The sequence below is a fragment of the Sciurus vulgaris genome (assembly GCF_902686455.1).
Source record: "Sciurus vulgaris genome assembly, chromosome: 1".
Taxonomy (NCBI): Eukaryota; Metazoa; Chordata; class Mammalia; order Rodentia; family Sciuridae; genus Sciurus; species Sciurus vulgaris.
The window spans coordinates 111,324,513-111,342,713 of record NC_136461.1 but is presented as its reverse complement, the minus strand read 5'-3'; the positions used below and the strand labels follow the sequence as shown (position 1 = coordinate 111,342,713).

Genomic DNA, 18,201 nt, shown 5'->3' with positions numbered 1-18,201 from the left:
GTGGTAGCGGGTGGGGGGGTTTGCTGAGGTCTGCAGTGCCGCTTCCCGGGTACCAAGATCAGACGCCGCTGCCACCTCAGCCCGGCTGCTGGACCCCCGCCCTCATCCCGGACTCTCTTACCCGGGGAACCCAGGTCAGGTGAGACCTTTCCCTCCATCTCTCACTTCCATTCCGCCCCTGGCAGAAACATCCTTGTCTTGCAGCCATTTTATCCTCCGATGCTTTGCTTCTGTGGAGGGTGACCGACCCCCGCTTTAGGAGTGAGGGGTGTCGGTGATGGTTTGGGGAATGGACAGTTTCAGTTGTTTTGCTATTCAGGGGAGATATATATATATATCTCCCCTGAATAAATATATATATATATATATATATATATATATATATATATATATATATATATATATATATATATATATATGGTTTTTCCTCTACCTTGACCAATTCCCCACTACCGTCTCTTCGGAGATTAACCTAGTCGGGGATTGTTAGGTAGGATGGGGTTCCCTTAAACTCCAATCCACTCCTTACTTTGTGTCCCCCCCTCGGCCCCACAGGATGAATGATAAATGACCTTGGCTGGGGCCAGAGAATGGATGCTGCCTCAGTCTGCTAGCCTGGACTTGGGTGGGTGGGGGCAGTGGAGGAAGGGCAGGTGAAGGAGGGAGGGAAGAGGAATGAAGAATGGAAACACTGGGGAGACAGAAATGGTAGAGGACCAGGTGTTGTGGGCCTCTGGTGAGGGGGCTCCAAGGAATTACTTCTGGGTGGATGGGGGAGGGGTACTGAGTGATGGTGGGCACTTGTCTAGCAGTAGAACCAAGGGTGGGGAGGCACTGGGAAGAGCCATTTAGTAAATTCTAGGGACTCATCCCTTAGAGCTGGGACTGTGGAGGAGGTGGTCAAAAGGAGGTGGTAGGGTCATTCTCTAAGCCTGTGTATATGGAGATGTCTCCCTGTGTCCCTGCCTGTGTGCCTCTCTGTGTGCATTCCTCCGTGTTCATTCTCAGCTGACACCTTCATTCCTGCCCCCCCCCCCCCCCCCCCCCAAGAACTGTGGATGCTCCCATCTTCCAAACCCAGGGGTAGGATGTGGGGAGGGAGGCATAGCCTTGTTGGTACTGGGGTGGGAGCTGAGATACAATCACTTAGCTATAATAGGGAGGGATGTTCTGGTATCTGTCACATCCTACCCCTACACCCACCCCCAGATGTTTTGATAAGTGGCTGCTTCTTAATGACCTTGTCACTTGAACTAGGGTGGGCTGGAGATCTGGGTGACCCCCAAAGTCAGGGGAATTGATGAAGGGTGAGTGTTGTCCTGAGAAGAATTTGCTCAGGAGATCACCCATCTGCCCTTTGTACCCACTGCAGAAAATCTGGGCACATTTTTCTGGTCAGGTGAAGCCAGCCAGTCTTAAAGGGACCCATAAACATGAATCTTGTCTTCTTTAACCTCCAACCTCTCCAAGTGTTGTCTCTCTTCTACAGGCTTAGCCACTCTGTGCTGCTTTTGGGGCTAAAAATAGCATCACTTCCTCACCAGCTCAAAGAATTTGTCTTCTTTCTCTTCCTCCTGGGTTTGTTGGCCTTAGGGGAGCTGGCTGTTGAACCATCACATCCTGCTGTGGCTGTGGGAGCCTTCTCTGTCCCACACATACCTCTCAGGGGTAAACAGTGTCAACAAACATAGAGTATGGCTCCTGGTGGATCCATCTACTTCCTTCAGGGTTTGGGGGTAGATCCTGGTTGGGAAAGAAAGGAAAGAGATGCAAATTGCAGTGCAGTGAGGGGATTCCACTGTTCCCTTTCTTTCATGGAGGGTGGTTGGGCCCTGAACCACCAAGAAAAGAAGGTGACATAGGGGTCACTGCTTCTGGTCACTGTGGTCCACTGCTTACATCTGTCCTGAGGGGGTAAGGCTATGATTGCCAGTGCTTCTTTCTGAGTCACATAGCATTACTTACTCTCTTGTAATGGGATTAGATTGTGAATGTGTGTGTGTGTGTGTGTGTGTGTGTGTGTGTGTGTGTGTCACATTTAAAGAAGGCCCTGGATAGGTGGGAGCAGAAGAAGGAGCAGGATATTTTAAAGAGAACAATCTCTGATCTGAATCTAGGCCTGCATCCTCTGTTTCTGTGACAGAAGGGGGTTATCTTCCCTTTGGAAGATGTCTTTTTTTTGGGGGGGGGAAGCCCAAGGCCCCCTTCAATCTCCACCAGCCGCCTACGCAATGCGGTATTTATGGAGTTTTTTTTTTTTTTTCCTTGACTTCTAGTGGAGAAGCAGAAAGGATTAGGGGGATTAGGAAGGGAGGCCCTGGAAGAATGAGGTACAACTATAGGCCTTAGACCTTAATGTTAGAAATATATGAGTTTGATAAGTCATTTCCATTCCCATCTCCACCAATTAAAGGGGTCCCATGTATGACATTCTGAAGGAAAGTGGCAGAAGCCAGTCATCACGTCCTTCTTAGCTTTTGATCTCTTGTCCATTCTACTCAGGTTCCAAGTCTCCCATATTTGGATCTTCCCATGTTTGTCTGATGGGAGATAATCTAGCCTGATGTTGGAGTTAAACCAAGTCAAAGGGTTCTTGGGAGGATACTGGGCAACAGTATCTAAGTGTGACCCCTGCTTGTCCCTTGCTGTCTCCTTCTTCTTTGACACTTATCAATATAATAAGGAGGAAGAAGACTAATATTATTACCTACTATGAGATTAAATTCTTATACTGTCTCTCAGAAATACAGATTCTCTCAATTTCATTATCCTCAATTTAAATATAAGGACACTGAGGCTTAGAGAGGTTAAGTAACCTGCTTAAGAGCAGTTACTAAGTGGCAGTGTTTGGGATTTCAGCTTCGGTGATCTAACCGTCATGTACTTTGTGCTGAATTAGCATTCTCCTTGATAGTGTCCCTTTTCTGCTGCTCACCCTAAAGAGCATCCAGACATGGTTTTTGTGTTGAATCTTGTAAGGGAGTATAGGGCATCACACTGTATTACTATCACCACACTAGTACAAGCTAGTATTTATTCATTACTTTTTATGTGCAAGGTAACATGGTAAGGAGCTTATATGCATTATGTCATTTAATCCTTACTTTCCCATTTTTAGATAAGAGGAAACTGAGGCTTAGGTATTCACAAACATGCCTGAACTCACTTAGTTTGTAAACACTGAAGCAAAAAGTTAAACCCATGTTCATCTGACCCTGGGAACTAAGCTTTTACCCACTTGCAATGTTGGGAGAAAATTCTCCTCAGGAGGCCTATAAACATAGAACCTGAGGAAAGAACTGTGGAAGCCCCATCTTCAGAAGCCAACAGTGGACAGAAGGCAACAAATGGGAGGGTTTGTCTCCCTACTATACATCTTCCTCAAGCTCTGCCCTCAACAAGAACCCCAGACCAGACTAGAGAAGGGAATTCTGATTTCTTCTATTTCCTGTTTTTTCTTTGCAGATTGGGGACAAAGCAAAGGGTCTGAACTTGATGTGAGGCAGGGGTGTAGAAGGACTCAGGATAGGTGACTATGATTGGAGCAAATCCTATGGGCCTGACTTCCAAGGGCAAAGTACAGGCATTTATATTTGAGTGACCTCATCCCTCTTTATTGAGTGGTGGCTTGAAGAAAGGGGAATATCTCTGCACCACATGGTCCAGGTGGGGTTCTGGGTTGAGAGGGGCTCCATATTGACCTTCTGCACCATCCTAGGACTCACAACTTCCTTTTTATCTCTTACTTTTTCTAGGTCTCCAGAGGTTCCTGGAAGAGAAGTAGGCGGTCCTTCCTCCGTTATTCTGGCTCTCCAGCTTAGCCCCACCAAGCTGGCTCCCCTTTCCCCTCCCAGTCCCCTACTCCCCCTCTCCCTTCCCCACTCATCCTACTGAACTGAGTGTAGATCAGAGCTCTTCCTTTTCCCTCCTAGACACTCACTGGACAGGTCCTATTTTCTTTTATTTTGAGCCCAAAGGTACTGGAAATACATCATCTAAGTAACTGCAGTGGAGGGGGTCTTCTTGACTCCATAAATCCTTGAGCTAAATTCTCAAAAAGAAGCAGAGAGTGAGGGCAAGATCCATTGAGTGCCCTAAGCCCCATCATGGAAGAAGGCTTCCGGGATCGGGCAGCTTTCATCCGTGGGGCCAAAGACATTGCTAGGAAGTCAAGAAACATGCGACCAAAAGGTTGGCGAAAGGGCCTGGACCGCGTTCAGGATGAATATTCCCGAAGATCCTATTCCCGCTTTGAGGAAGAGGAAAGATGATGATGACTATCCTGCTCCTGCCGATGGCTATTACCGTGGAGAAGGGGCCCAGGATGAGGAGGAAGGTGGTGCATCTAGTGATGCCACTGAGGCCATGATGAGGGATGATGAGATCTACGAGGGGGAATATCAGGGTATCCCCCGGGAAGAGTCTGGGGGCAAAGGCGAGAGGATGGCAGATGGGGCACCCCTGGCTGGAGTGAGAGGGGGCTTGAGTGATGGGAGGGCCCTCCTGGGGGCCGGGGGGAGGCGCAGCGGCGGAGAAAGAACGAGAAGAACTGGCCCAGCAATATGAAACCATCCTACGGGAGTGTGGCCATGGCCGCTTCCAGTGGACACTCTATTTTGTGCTTGGTCTGGCGCTGATGGCTGATGGTGTCGAGGTCTTTGTGGTGGGCTTTGTGCTGCCCAGTGCTGAAGAAAGACATGTGCCTGTCTGACTCCAACAAGGGAATGCTGGGTAAGACATTCAGGACACTACAACCCATCCTGCCCCAATCTCTGGAGACACTCTTGCTCCTAGGAACTGCTCCCATCTTTCCCACTAGGTTCCCTAGGAGTAATCAGTACTTCCAAGGAGTAATCAGAGGGCCCAAGTTACCTCCATACACTGTCCCCTTACACACACCTCTTCTTGGGTTGGGACAGTAAAGTTGTATGTGAAAGGAGGGGTTTTGGGGAGGCAGCCAGATGAAGGACTTGGGGCCAGTATGTAGTGGTCGTCTTAATTAATTCTGTCAGTGGTGGCTATGGTGGGGATGGATAATTGTTCATCTTTTCTTCATATCCTTTCCTCTTGTTATCCTGTCTCATTCCCTGATTGGGGAATAAGAAGTCAATATTCAAACTCTCTGGTGTAAGTTGAGGGGGGAGTTTGGGGTGCTTGGGGTAGGGTCTCCCACATCTCTCACTCAGACTTGGGAGTGTCCAGGGGCCAGCGAGTAGTCTCTGATGGCCTTTCCTGATAGGGACCTCGAAGAGGGAAACCTCCTAGATTGATTAAGAAAGGATCTAGGTCTTCCTCTGCCTTGGATGGGTCTCTTCTCCCTGGGGTTTGGTTTGGGTATGGTTAAAGTGCAAAGTTTGGAATAGATGATTTTTAAGTTCAACAACAACTCTGATTTTATGAAGGGAGCAATAATCTGGGGAGTTTTAGGACCAGAAGTATTAAAACTAGAAGGAATAAAGATTGGGTTTTGTGTGTGTGATTTCCTGGGAAGATTAAAGGAATCAGAGCCCCATTCCCAAGAAACAAGAAAGAGACCTCCTGATGTTTTAAGAGCATCAAAGCAAGAAAGAACCCCCCTTCCTACCTAGAGGATCTGGGGATATAGGCAGATTCGTTCTTTCATCTAGATGAGCCAGGGATATGTGTGTGTATGTGTGAGAGAGGTAGGTGGGGGCGGGAGACAGAGACAGACAGACAGAAATGAGAGAGAATAAAGTTCTGGGGTGTTCACATGATTGCATTCCAGCCTTTGAACCACTGATCTGCAGAGATGGCCTTCCATCTTTGCTTATATAGTTTATCTTTCTCACATGCTCTTGTCTCTGGGTAGACTTAGCTTCTAGAAGTTCTTCAGACCCTTGATCTGTCCTGCTGCATTTTTAGGTCCTGTAATGCTCAGCTAATGGTGGAATTGAGGTGTGTCTGCTCATACTCCTTCTGTTTTCCTCCCCCTTCCAGGCCTCATTGTCTACTTGGGCATGATGGTGGGAGCCTTCTTCTGGGGAGGTCTGGCTGATCGACTGGGTCGAAGACAGTGTCTGCTCATCTCACTCTCAGTCAACAGCGTCTTCGCCTTCTTCTCATCTTTTGTCCAGGGTTATGGCACTTTCCTATTTTGCCGCCTTCTCTCTGGGGTTGGGTGAGTGTCCACATCCTGATGACAGGATTGCATTTTGGTCACTGTTATATCTTTAGGGCCTGATACAGTGCTAGGCACATCAGATACATCTTAAATATGTGTGAATGAATGAATTCTTTCTCCCTGATTATCTTCAGGCTGGCTTCCCCTGTCTGCTGCTATCCAACATGCCATCTCATGTCTGGTCTACTCCTGAGTCCTCCACCCCACTTCTAGTTCCATTTCTGGGCCTCAGTCTCAATCCTGGGATCCTGTGAACCCCAGAGTTATCCCCTCCCAGAGTCTACATATTTCCTGCATTTGACAACAAACCTTGCTGTCACACACATTTGTTAGAGTCTGAAGCCTTGTCCTACCTATATCTACACTTCTCCGAGCACCAGTTGACCCTTACCTCCCTTGTTTCCAGGTCCTTTTCTGGCTTGCTACCATAACACCTGCCCCCAGACTCCTCATGGTCCATTTTTTGCCTCTGGAGATTTCCCCTTTTCTGCAGTTATCTTCCCTCCCTACCAACTCTGTAGTCACCATCAAGATATAATGTTTGTTCCTTCCCTTATTCTGAGACCCACTTACCTGTTTCCCACTGTCCCAACATGTGTGCTCGATGGCTGGTGGTGAAAGGATCTTGTGGGGCATTATGTGTGAGATGGAATCTCTTCAAAATGTTGAGTGAAAGGAGCTTGGGGATCTGTAGCATCAGGGCAGGGAATGTGGAATATGGCCATTTTCTAATGCTAAATTCTCAAAATGCTCTCCAGGATTGGAGGGTCCATCCCCATTGTCTTCTCCTATTTTTCGGAGTTTCTGGCCCAGGAGAAACGTGGGGAGCATTTGAGCTGGCTCTGCATGTTTTGGATGATTGGTGGAGTGTACGCGGCTGCTATGGCATGGGCCATCATTCCCCACTACGGTGAGCAGCCCCCAGGAGTTGACCCCAGACTCTCCCTCGCCCCTTCTCTACTGTGCCTCCTGTGGTGGGAACCCCCCACCCCACCCCCAGCCTTTGACCTCTCTGCTGATGCCACGACTCTGTCTCTGCCAGGCTGGAGTTTTCAGATGGGTTCTGCTTACCAGTTTCATAGCTGGAGGGTCTTTGTCCTTGTCTGCGCCTTTCCTTCTGTGTTTGCCATTGGGGCTCTGACCACGCAGCCTGAGAGCCCCCGCTTCTTCCTGGAGGTGAATGGGACTGTGCTGGGTGGGGGAATAGGGTAGCGAGGGCAACAGGGGCCCCCATGTTTAAATAGTCTTTGTGGGATTGGTGTGTTCCTGTGTGACTTTTTTCCTTCCTCAAGGATCCATACTCTGGGGGATTTTTTCTTGCTTCCTTTGCCTTGGAATGTATCGCTAGAGGGAGGGATTCTGTTTCAACCATGTGTGGCTTAAGATTTTGCAGGCAGAGGCACAGGCCCTGGCCCTGGCTTTATAGCTCAAGTTCCTACCCTTTACTTCTTCCCCCTCCAACTATATCTGGGTCCAACAGGGTTAGGATGCTGCCCCTTTTCTAACTACATACTTGCCCATTATTTCCCTTGTCTTCAGTTTTCCTTTTCCATTATATCAGGGAATCCCTAGGATCTGTGCTTGCATTTGTCCCCTGGATATCCCACCCCCACACTCTTGCCCAAGGCTGATTGTGTCTTGCTATACTCCAGCTTGGGATGATGCATGCCCATGGGTCAGAATTTAAGTATTGATTTGGGAGCAGTAGTCCCTTTGTGTCCTGGGACTCCAGAAGCTAGATTGGAGGGAGGGGTTGTGTAACCCTGGGTCAGTGAGGGCTGACCTGGATGTTGGGATTATGTTTGCGGCTCTAGAATGGGAAGCATGATGAAGCCTGGATGGTGCTGAAGCAGGTTCATGATACCAACATGCGGGCCAAGGGGCATCCTGAGCGAGTATTCTCAGTAAGCCACCACCCTCCCCACTCATGCCTCCAAGCCCTTGCAACCTTATCTCCCACTTTGCCCCTTTCTGTTCACTTGCCTAGACATCTCCAATCACATTCTACCTTGGTGACATTCTCAGGATGCCACAGCCACTCTGTCTTCCATTTTGCTACTGCAGGGAGATTGAGGCACTTGGAGGGGGTTGGGAAATAGAGTATTTGACTGTTCGTTCCTTCTCTTGACTCCAGGTAACCCACATTAAGACAATTCATCAGGAGGATGAGTTGATTGAGATTCAGTCGGACACAGGGACCTGGTACCAGCGCTGGGGGGTCCGAGCCTTGAGCCTGGGAGGGCAGGTAATGGAGGATGGGATGGTGGAGAGAAGGGAGTGAGGGAGGTGGAGAAGAAGTCCAAGCTTAAGCCTGTGTGATAGGGTGAGCATGAACTGAAGCAAAGTGTTAGGGTGAAAAATGAGTGTTTGCTAGAAGTTAGTACAATCACCTTCTGCTTTTACTCTGTTGCTTGTAGGTTTGGGGGAATTTTCTCTCCTGTTTTGGTCCAGAATATCGGCGTATCACTCTGATGATGATGGGTGTATGGTTCACCATGTCATTCAGGTAAGGGGTGGGTGGGGTGTGTGGTATGTGGTGGTCGTAGTGGTGTATGGACTGGGAGAGAGGTGGGAGAAATGGAAATGAAGGGACGGATAATGAGGGAAGGTATTGTTCAGATCCCTCCTGATACTCCATTCAATTTCTCTACTTCATTCATTCATTCAACAAACATTATAGGCTGACTGGTTTTAAGTTTCTGTTTTGTGCAGGTACTGTGCTAGACTGAAGTAGATGTGCCCCAGTCCTCATGGAGTTTTACATTTTGGTCAGAGCTAGATAAAGCAGTGTGACAGGAAGGGCAAAGTGCTATGGGAACATTTGGGACTTGGTGGGTAGGGATCTAAATCCTAAAGAATGAATGGGAGTTAGGTTGAGGGGTGGGGGTTAGGGAAAGTGTTTTAGGCAGAGGGAAGAGCAAATGCCTGGGAGGTAGATAAGAAAGCATGGTGAGTTGCATTGAGATCATAGGGTCCCTGGAACCATACTAATTGCGAAGGGAGGAGTGTGAGACAAGGCTGGAGGAGAACAAGGTCCTGATAAAGGCCAACTCTGACTCTGTTTCTCCCTCAACTCTGGACTGCCTGTTCTAATGTCTAAAATGTCTCGGTTCCTATCCTTGACTCTTCAGCTACTATGGTTTGACTGTCTGGTTTCCTGACATGATCCGCCATCTTCAGGCTGTGGACTACGCAGCCCGCACCAAAGTGTTCCCTGGGGAGCGTGTAGAACATGTGACTTTTAACTTCACTCTGGAGAATCAGATCCACCGAGGGGGGCAGTACTTCAATGACAAGTATGTGGGGACCTTAAACTTCACTCCTCCCCTGTCCCTTCCACCCCTTGTCTCTGATGAATCTGGGAGTTCAAGACAAGGTGGTTTGGGGCAAATACGTGTGGTTTTTCTTTAGTGTGAGCTTCCCATTACTTCACTAAGGGAGTCTTGGAGGAAGGGCTAAGGATGGGGGGAAGGTGTCTCACCATCCTGGTCTTACAGGTTCATTGGGTTGCGTCTGAAGTCAGTGTCCTTTGAGGATTCACTGTTTGAAGAGTGTTATTTTGAGGATGTCACATCCAGCAACACGTTCTTCCGTAACTGCACATTCATCAGCACCGTGTTCTATAACACTGGTAAGGTGGGGTAGCTGATGGGTGTCAGACCTTGATGAGTGAGGAAGGAACCTTCCTTATTTACTAGTCTTCAACTGGACAGCCCTCAGGAGCCCTGGGGGATGGTGGCATGAGAGCTTCATGGCTACTACAGTAATTTGGAAAATCCAATGGATGTTGGACATTTTTCTGTCATAGAATATCTGACAAAAATATCAAGTTCCTTTGCCTTTGGCTGGAATTATAATAATTCAGTGTAGTGATATGTATTTTTTTTTAGTACTGGGAATTGAACCCAGGGGTGCTTTACCACTGAGCCACATCCCCAGTCCTTTTATTTTATTATCTTTTTTTATTTTGAGACAGACTCTTGCTAAGTTGCTGAGGGTCTTGCTAAGTTGCTGAGGCTGGCCTTAAACTTTCAATCCTCCTACCTCAGCCTCCTGAGTTGCTGAGATTATAGGCATGTGCCACCATGCCCTACCAGTGTAGTAATAGTAAAATAATTTTTTTTTTTTTTTTGTACCAGGGATTTGACCTAGGGACATTTAACCACTGAGCCACATATCCAGCCCTTTTAAATATTTTATTTAGCGATAGGATCTGGCTAAGTTGCTTAGGGCCTTTCTAAATTGCTGAGGCTGACTTTAAATTGGTGATCTTCCTGCCTCAGCTTCTTGAGCCCCTAGGAATACAGATGTGCGCCACCATACCTGGCTACTTTTGAAGAGGGCAAAAATATTTCAAAACAGGATCCTTGGGAAAAAGAAAAATAATAAAAAGGATATTCGATGGGGAAAATGCTGGGAATCTTTATATTCATTTACTTCTTTTTTCAAAAATATTTTTGTAGTTGTCAATGGACCTTTATTTTATTTATTTATATATGGTGCTGAGAATCGAACCCAGTGCTTCACACATGCTAGGCAAGCACTCTACCACTAAACCACAGCCCCAGCCCCTCATTTACTTCTTTAACAGTGATGAAATGCTGTCTTTGTGTGCTAGACTGGTTTCATAGTTCTACATGGAGTATTGGGTGAACTTTTCCCACTTTGCAGAAAGAAAATCATAGATAGTGTTTATTACTTTCATTACTTTTCTCAGAAAAAAATTTCTAGACCCAGGGTATTGTTACTGCTTATAGTCAGCTCAGGTGAACAAAAAGAATAAATAAGAAGCAGAGTATAAATAGGGAAACTTGGAAACAGTCACTGTTTGATATGGTCATTATCTTCTATAATGATTCCTAGTTCCTATTTAATGTTTTCCAATGAGTGCTTGGAAAAATTTTGATAGCCCCCTACTGCTAAACCCCACAAAAACAGCCCTGTGCCAGGAGCAGTAGCAGCTTCTCTCTCACATTTGCTATGACTGCCTGAATTGTCTTGGCCTTCATCTCCAGACCTGTTTGAGTACAAGTTTGTGAATAGCCGTCTGGTAAACAGCACATTCCTGCACAACAAGGAAGGCTGCCCACTAGACGTGACAGGGACGGGCGAAGGTGCCTACATGGTGTACTTTGTCAGCTTCCTTGGGACACTGGCTGTGCTTCCTGGAAATATCGTGTCTGCCCTGCTCATGGACAAGATTGGCAGACTCAGAATGCTCGGTAAGGGAGAGGCTGGGTGGTGGTATATCAGAACTTACTGGGGAGTTATGTGTGGGGGGGAAGTGTCATTAAGCTTCTCACTTTGCTTTCTGAAGAGACTGGCCAGAGAACTTCTCTCTCTCATGTTTGCTCTTTCTGGGTTGCTGTAGGAATGGGATGGGCCTGACATAGAATCTTCTCTAAGGGATAAAGGAAGTAGGTAGAGTAGCAAGAGGGTAGGGCACAGGCTTTGAGGTTATGGGTTTGAATATCAGCGGCACCAACCACCTAGGCAAGTTACCTCTATGAACCTGGTTGTCATCCTCAACATGGGAGCAATAATTGTACCTGCCTCATAGTGTTGACATATTAGGTTGATACATGTAAAAAAGCATCAGGTTGCTTGGCCCATAGGTGGCACTGAATCAGTGATACTATTAATAATAAACAGATAATTACAAAGGAAGTTGAGGACAAGTGAAAAGTCTTCCTTTTGGCTACCTTGGGAAAAGTCTCATTCTGAGCTGTCTCAAAGCTAGTTGATGGCACCAGCTGAGTCTCATTGCAGCCAGGCTCATTCTGCTTTCTCTTCTGGCTCCAGCTGGCTCCAGTGTGATGTCTTGTGTCTCCTGCTTCTTCCTGTCTTTTGGGAACAGCGAGTCAGCCATGATTGCTCTGCTCTGCCTTTTTGGGGGGGTCAGCATTGCATCTTGGAGCGCGCTGGACGTGTTGACTGTTGAACTCTACCCTTCGGACAAGAGGTAGTTCGAGTGTGTGGGGGCAGGGTGGTAGGTTTAGGGTCTAGAGGGCAGGTGAGGAGTGGTGTGAGGAAAGGGGGCTGAGTGGAAAGAACATCTTTAGGGGTGGGAGGATATATGTTCCCATTGATTTTCTCTTCTAAGAGCTGGTAGCTTTTGGCTGGGCATGGTGGTGCATGCTTGTAATCCCAGTAACTGGGGAGGCTGAGGCAGGAGGATCACAAGTTCGAGGCCAGCCTCAGCAACTAAACGAGGCCCTAAGCAATTTAGTGAGACTCTGCCTCAAAATAAAAAATAAAAAAGAACTGAGAATGTGGCTCAGTGATAAAGTGCTTCTGGGTTCATCCTCCAGTACCCACCCTCCTCTCCCCAAAAAAGCTGGTAACTTTTGTATCTACTCCTGGTAGTCTTAACTATTAACCTCATATTTTGGTCTCTTTTCTTCCTTGTCTCCCAATTTATCTACATTCTCTATGTCCATCCCTCCCCTCTCTGATCTCACCATCCTTCCCTCTCCCTCTTGCACATTGCCTGCCATATTCCTCCACTTCATTTCTCTGCCCACCCATTCTTCCTTTGCCTCACTCCTGGGCCCTGCCCTCAATGCGGCACTGGGGGCTCCTGAGCAGGACCACCGCCTTTGGCTTCTTGAATGCCCTGTGTAAGCTGGCAGCTGTGCTGGGAATCAGCATCTTCACATCCTTTGTGGGAATCACCAAGGCTGCCCCCATCCTCTTTGCCTCAGCTGCCCTTGCCCTCGGCAGCTCTCTGGCCCTGAAGTTGCCCGAGACCCGGGGGCAGGTACTGCAGTGAGAGGGTCTTTGGGGATGGCAGGCACACTGTGAGACCAACAACTCCTTCTTTCCCTCCCTGCCCTGCCATCCTGGACCCCAGAATCCCTCACTTCCCAGTTCCCTGTTTTGTGTCTTAGCCGTGTGTGTGTGTGTGTGCATGTGTGTGATCCCCGTGGGCAGGGACTACAGGGAAGGCTCCTTCACCCCAGTTTTGGGATGAAGCACTACTCCTCACCTACCACCCTTGACTTTGCACAAGAGAAGGCACAACCCACCCTTCTCTCTCCTAGTGTTAGTGAGGGGCCCTTGCTTCCCTGCTCCAGAGGTTCCAGAACAGGCTTCCTATCTTCCCCCTCATCCCCTCAGCCTAGGTCCTTGTGAAACCATGGGTATGCAGTTATATTGAAGGTTGAGGCTTGGGTGTAAATCATGGACCAAAAGAACTTCTTAAAATCAGAAGGGCCTTGGATGCCCTCTCACACCTCCTGATGGATGCTGGGGGAAAGCAATAAACCTCAGCCCTCTGGCCTCCACTTTTCCTTTAATTTGGGCTACAAATATGAAGCCTGAATTTTATAAAATTAACTTTCTGATTCTTATTTATTTATATATTAAGTTCTGAGGCAGCTTAGTAGGACTTTGTGTGTGAATATGTGTGTACACTTATGTGTGTATGTGCCATGGGGTGGGGTGTCACTATACTGTCCTAAAATATAAGCCAAGGGTAATTTCAACGGACACACACACACAACCCTGCCTCCCATAGTACTTCCCCTAATCTTGTATCTGTGTTAGGCCTGGAAGGGAGGAAGCCTGGGCCAGGTGGGGTGAGTTTTGCATTCTAGGGAGACCTGAGGGCACCTGATGAGGCCCATCTCTTCCCTTCCTCTCAAGCCTGGGCCTCTTTTAGAGTAAGAGGCTCCACCCCTATAGCACAGGGAGGAAGAACAAAGCTCTCTCCCACTTCCATACCCAGTGTGTTCCCTCACTGGCAGGGGAGCACGGGAGGAAAGGAAACCAGGCATATGGTCAAACCAGCAGATCAAAAAGCACAAGGAGCTGGGGCAGGGGCAGGAAGCAGGGGCCCTCCTGGCATCTTCTCTAAAAGTGGGGAGAGGTTCAGCAGCAAGTGAGGGACCCCTAATGCAGGGACCAGAAGCCTCAGTTTCCCCATCTCACCTTTCCACACAATAGCCTCTGTAGGTTAAGCTGCCCCGTCCTACCCTATTCTGTGTGGCTGCTTTTTTTGGTGCCCTCTTCCCACCCCTACTGTAGCTGTGATGTGTTGTAGTTTTTAGCTGTTTGTAAAATGTTTAAAAAAAAGTTAAAAGGAAAAAAGTTAAAATAACAACAAAAAAGAAAATCCAAATTCACCCTCCTCATGCTGCGTCTGGTGCCCTCACCCTATGGTCACTCTTCCATTTTGTAACACCGAACTAGGTGGTGACTAACTCTTTGGTGTCTGTGCTCAAAGGATTGCCTTCTCCTCCAGTGCCCAGAGTACGAGTGTGTGCCCCCTTCCCTCACCCTTCACTTGCTGGACGTAGCCCCCTTTCCTGTACCCTCCAGGAGACCCATCCATCTTCCTCACTCTCCTGGGGAACCCTAAACCCATCTCTGTTGATGTGAAAAATGAACAATACTGGTGAAAAATAAAAGGAAATAAATCCTCAAAACCCAAAATGTCTGTGTCTACTTCTTTGCCTCTCCACCTACATCTAAGTCCATTCTGATAGTCCTGGAAGGGTAAAATGGTAGTGGAAGAACAAGTCCCCCTTCATTCTGGAGGCCAGAATAACATGATGTATCACATTTACTTCCTAAATTGATCTTTCTACCCTGAACTTTCCCCTTTAGAGAGCCCTCTAAGTCTCCTAGATTTGAAAACATGGAATGTTTCTTTAGAACCATCTTTCCTCCAAATCTGATGTACCTTTAAAAATACAGATTCCAGACTCTATTCTTGACTTGTGGGATCAACCCCTCCCGCCATTTTTTTTTTTTGGTGATGGTGAGAGAGGCCTCAAATTTACATTTTGAACAAGATCCATTAGGAATTCTTCTCTATGAAGAAATCTAAAAAGCACTACTTGCAGCTGACCTTCGAATCCCATCACTCTAGTCCTTTGCTGTTCTAATCAAACCATTTTCTGATTTTTTTATAGTACCTCTCAGATCAACTACTTTCCTTTTCATTCCACAGATGACCTCCAAGTCAGAGTTCTACCTTCACTCCCGATTGGTCTCTGTGCCTCCAATTTCCCAAGCTAACCCACATATATATTAATTCCAAAATGCTCTTTGGCATGTCCATACTCAAAATTCTTCAATGACTTCCTACTGCCCAACCAGATGCAGTCTAAAAATTCTTTAGCCAGAAAAGATCAACATACATGTGAACTCAACTTTTTCTCTAATAATTTACACATTGAGATTATCAGAAAGTTGCTTATGTAGATATTACTTGAGTTCCCCTCAGAAATATGATGCAATATTTTTAGGCTCATAAACAAAAGGGCTATATAAAGATTTCTCTGTTTTCTATAATTATTCTCTAAGTCCCCCCCTCCACTGCTTAAGAGGTTTTTTTTAAAGTTTTTTTTTTTTCCCCTTATAAACAAACACTTTGGAAAATGACAGGCTGTCAAAAAGCCAAACATCACCCCAATACGAAATTCAAAACCGTGTTCCTGCCCATAACCCCTGCCTTGACTAGTATCTGCTCAGTTGAATCTCTATTCCTTCGCTGAGGTTCTTTCCCCTGCTTAAAACATCTTTCCTCCCTTTTCTGATTTAATTCTGACTTTTTTTTGAGAGATACAATTAGTTCACTTTCCCAGTGAATCCCTTTCTGACTACCTTAGTCTACAAGTATTTTTCTTATCTCAAGAACAACTGTAGCAGCAAGGTGCAGTGGTCCACACCTGTAAACCCAGTAATCTCAGTGACTGGCTGGGGAGGCTGAGGCTGAGGATCACAAGTTCAAAGCCAGGCTCAGCAACTTAGTAAGATCCTGTCTCAAAATTTAAATAAAGGACTGGGGATATGGCTCAGTGGTTAAGTGTTCTTGGCTTCAATCGCCAGGACCAAACAAAAGAAAACACCCAACTGTGGCACCAATTCAATTCTTAATGGCTACCTTAAGAACACAGCAATGCTCTTCATATGGTGATTTCTCTTTTAATGTACAGGACTGTTTCCAACTCACCAGGACTGATGTAATTCCTTAGTAACAATTCAACTCTGATATGCAATGAGTTGCTATCTTTGGGAAATATGTATGTGCCAACAGAATGGGACGCATGTGTCTTCACCCTTAAAAGTCACAGTACCGAGGTAGTAGTTTACTGGTTTACTCTCATCCATCCTATTCGGTTCCTTGTCCTCTCCCTTCGTTGGTGTCAGGGAGTTCCTCGAGTTTTCTTGCTTCCACCCAGGCAGGGGGGGCTTGTGTCCAACTGAGGGTTCTCCCTCCATTGGGCCGGTGTCCGAGCCTGGATGGCTAGAGCATGGATCGGCCCAGCCAACTCCTCCGACAGTGCCGCGTGGACCAGCCGGTGTCGTTGCAGGGGGCTCAGTCCCTCGAAACGAGAGCTCACTACTGCCACGCGGAAGTGTGTCTCGCTGCCTGGTGGGACAGCGTGGCCGCCGCTCTCGTTGCGTAGCTCGAGCACCTCGGGGTTCAGGGCCTGCTCCAACTTCGCGCGAACGGCTGCCTCCACCGGACCGACGGTCCTGGATCCCGCGCTACCGCGGGACAAACAAACGCGGGTGGCCATGGAGACCAGGCGCCGGAACCGATGACCACTCAGCATCCGCTAAGACAGAAAGGCAGACGTGAGAAGTGAGGGGCAGGGCCTCGCATTTGGAGAAAGTTTCCTACCAGCTGCCTGTCCCCACGGCCCACATCCCTCCCTACGACATCTACACCTGGCTTTGGCAGAGGGCCCGGCTGGACACTGGACAGGATGACCCAACATACTGCCTCTTAGCTCTGTGTGACGTGTTAATCTGGCTTCTAGGTACAGGTAGTGGGGGAACAAGGGCGAGTAAAGAGGCCGGCGCTCGAGGCGCCTTCATTATTTAAGGGGATTTGGAAGGATTGTCTAGCGGCTGCAAAAACATGTTCAATTCCGTGCTTCTGGTTGAGCTGGTGGTCCCGTGTCCCCATTAAGCCCCAAGATGGGCCCTATCTACCTGCAGCCAAGACTCCGCTATCGCAGTTCCAGGTGAGAACTTGCACTCCGCAAGTTCTGCGGCGACGTAGTCAGGGTTTCCTGAGGTACGATGGGAAATGGGTTCTCTCTACACACTAATGGACCAGGCAGGCACCACGTGGTGCCCCGAGGGTTAGTGGGAACTGTAGTTTCTATTTCTCCCAACTCGTCAGTTCATCAGAGCTTCCGAACCCGAGCAATTCAAAGAAAAAAGGATTTCCTGCGCATTTTGGGCTGGGCTTATTCGATCTATTTTATCGCCAATAGACCTTGCAGTTCATCTAGTCGCTTTTATTTTACATACAGGAAGGCGATAGGGACTGATGATATAGCACAGTGGTAGAGCATTTGCCTAGCATATCCACGGCGGTGGGTTTAATCCCCAGCAACGCAAATCAAAAATATCAAAGAAAACGAAAGTTCTTTTTTTTTTTTTATGTTGAATACATAAAAATACTTTGGTCCAGACCAATACCGAAGATGGGGAATAAAGACAGGCTCCGCTCCCGAATTACAGAACAGTGAAGACAAGCGAGGAGGCAATTGCGATATCGTGTGCTAAATGCGATCATGAGACTAAGCGCAGTCTAAAGAGGCTTGTCACCGAGACTTGGGAGAGCCCATGAAAATTTTCAAGAGGAAATTTAGTCCGGAAGAGACAGCATGAAAACTCGTTTCTTAGTCCCTTTAGTGAGGCTGTGGTAGCCTCAAGCGCAAAGGCCAGGAAAGAACTTTGGGAGTGATTCCTTATAGAATAGTTAGGATGTAGTTAGTTAAGTAGAGTTAAAGACAAGGGACAGAGATGCCAGGGAGTCAGTGGGAGCCCTGGGGAGAAGTAGAAGTCAAATCAAATTAGGCTAGGGCTTTGTTAGGTAATTTTTTTTTTTTTTCTTTATCCTAGGAGGGAGCAGTGGGAAGCTAATGAAAGTTTTAAGTAGATAAGAAGATGAGCGTTTTCCAAGGTGATAAACTTAAATTTTATTTAGTATCCTTAATATTTTATATATTTATATACCTGCTAAATATTTTCCCATCTTCTCATTTTGAAACATTTCAGACCCACAAAAAAGTTGAATAGTACAAAGCAAT

The 18,201-nt window shown here is 47.2% G+C and overlaps 2 protein-coding genes across 2 annotated transcripts; one reads left to right on the top strand and one right to left on the bottom strand.

Annotated features, from left to right (window-relative positions):
* SV2A (synaptic vesicle glycoprotein 2A) lies at positions 1-14,577 on the top strand. The gene is given in 19 exon segments (XM_079107290.1): positions 1-139; positions 3,756-4,161; positions 4,164-4,198; positions 4,200-4,265; positions 4,267-4,492; positions 4,495-4,532; positions 4,535-4,690; positions 4,692-4,731; positions 5,959-6,139; positions 6,901-7,052; positions 7,185-7,318; positions 7,957-8,046; positions 8,277-8,387; positions 8,560-8,648; positions 9,274-9,438; positions 9,640-9,773; positions 11,158-11,364; positions 11,945-12,104; positions 12,731-14,577. Coding segments are annotated over 18 exon segments (2,223 nt in total). The 5' UTR covers positions 1-139; positions 3,756-4,106; the 3' UTR covers positions 12,915-14,577.
* A 1,482-nt stretch (positions 14,578-16,059) lies between these two features.
* BOLA1 (bolA family member 1) lies at positions 16,060-17,212 on the bottom strand. The gene is made up of 2 exons (XM_079107929.1): positions 17,093-17,212; positions 16,060-16,713 (listed from the first exon to the last, which is right to left on the bottom strand). Exon 2 carries the CDS (start codon positions 16,708-16,710, stop codon positions 16,297-16,299), a length of 414 nt encoding a protein of 137 aa, XP_078964055.1. The 5' UTR covers positions 16,711-16,713; positions 17,093-17,212; the 3' UTR covers positions 16,060-16,296.
* Between the last annotated feature and the right edge of the window lie 989 nt (positions 17,213-18,201).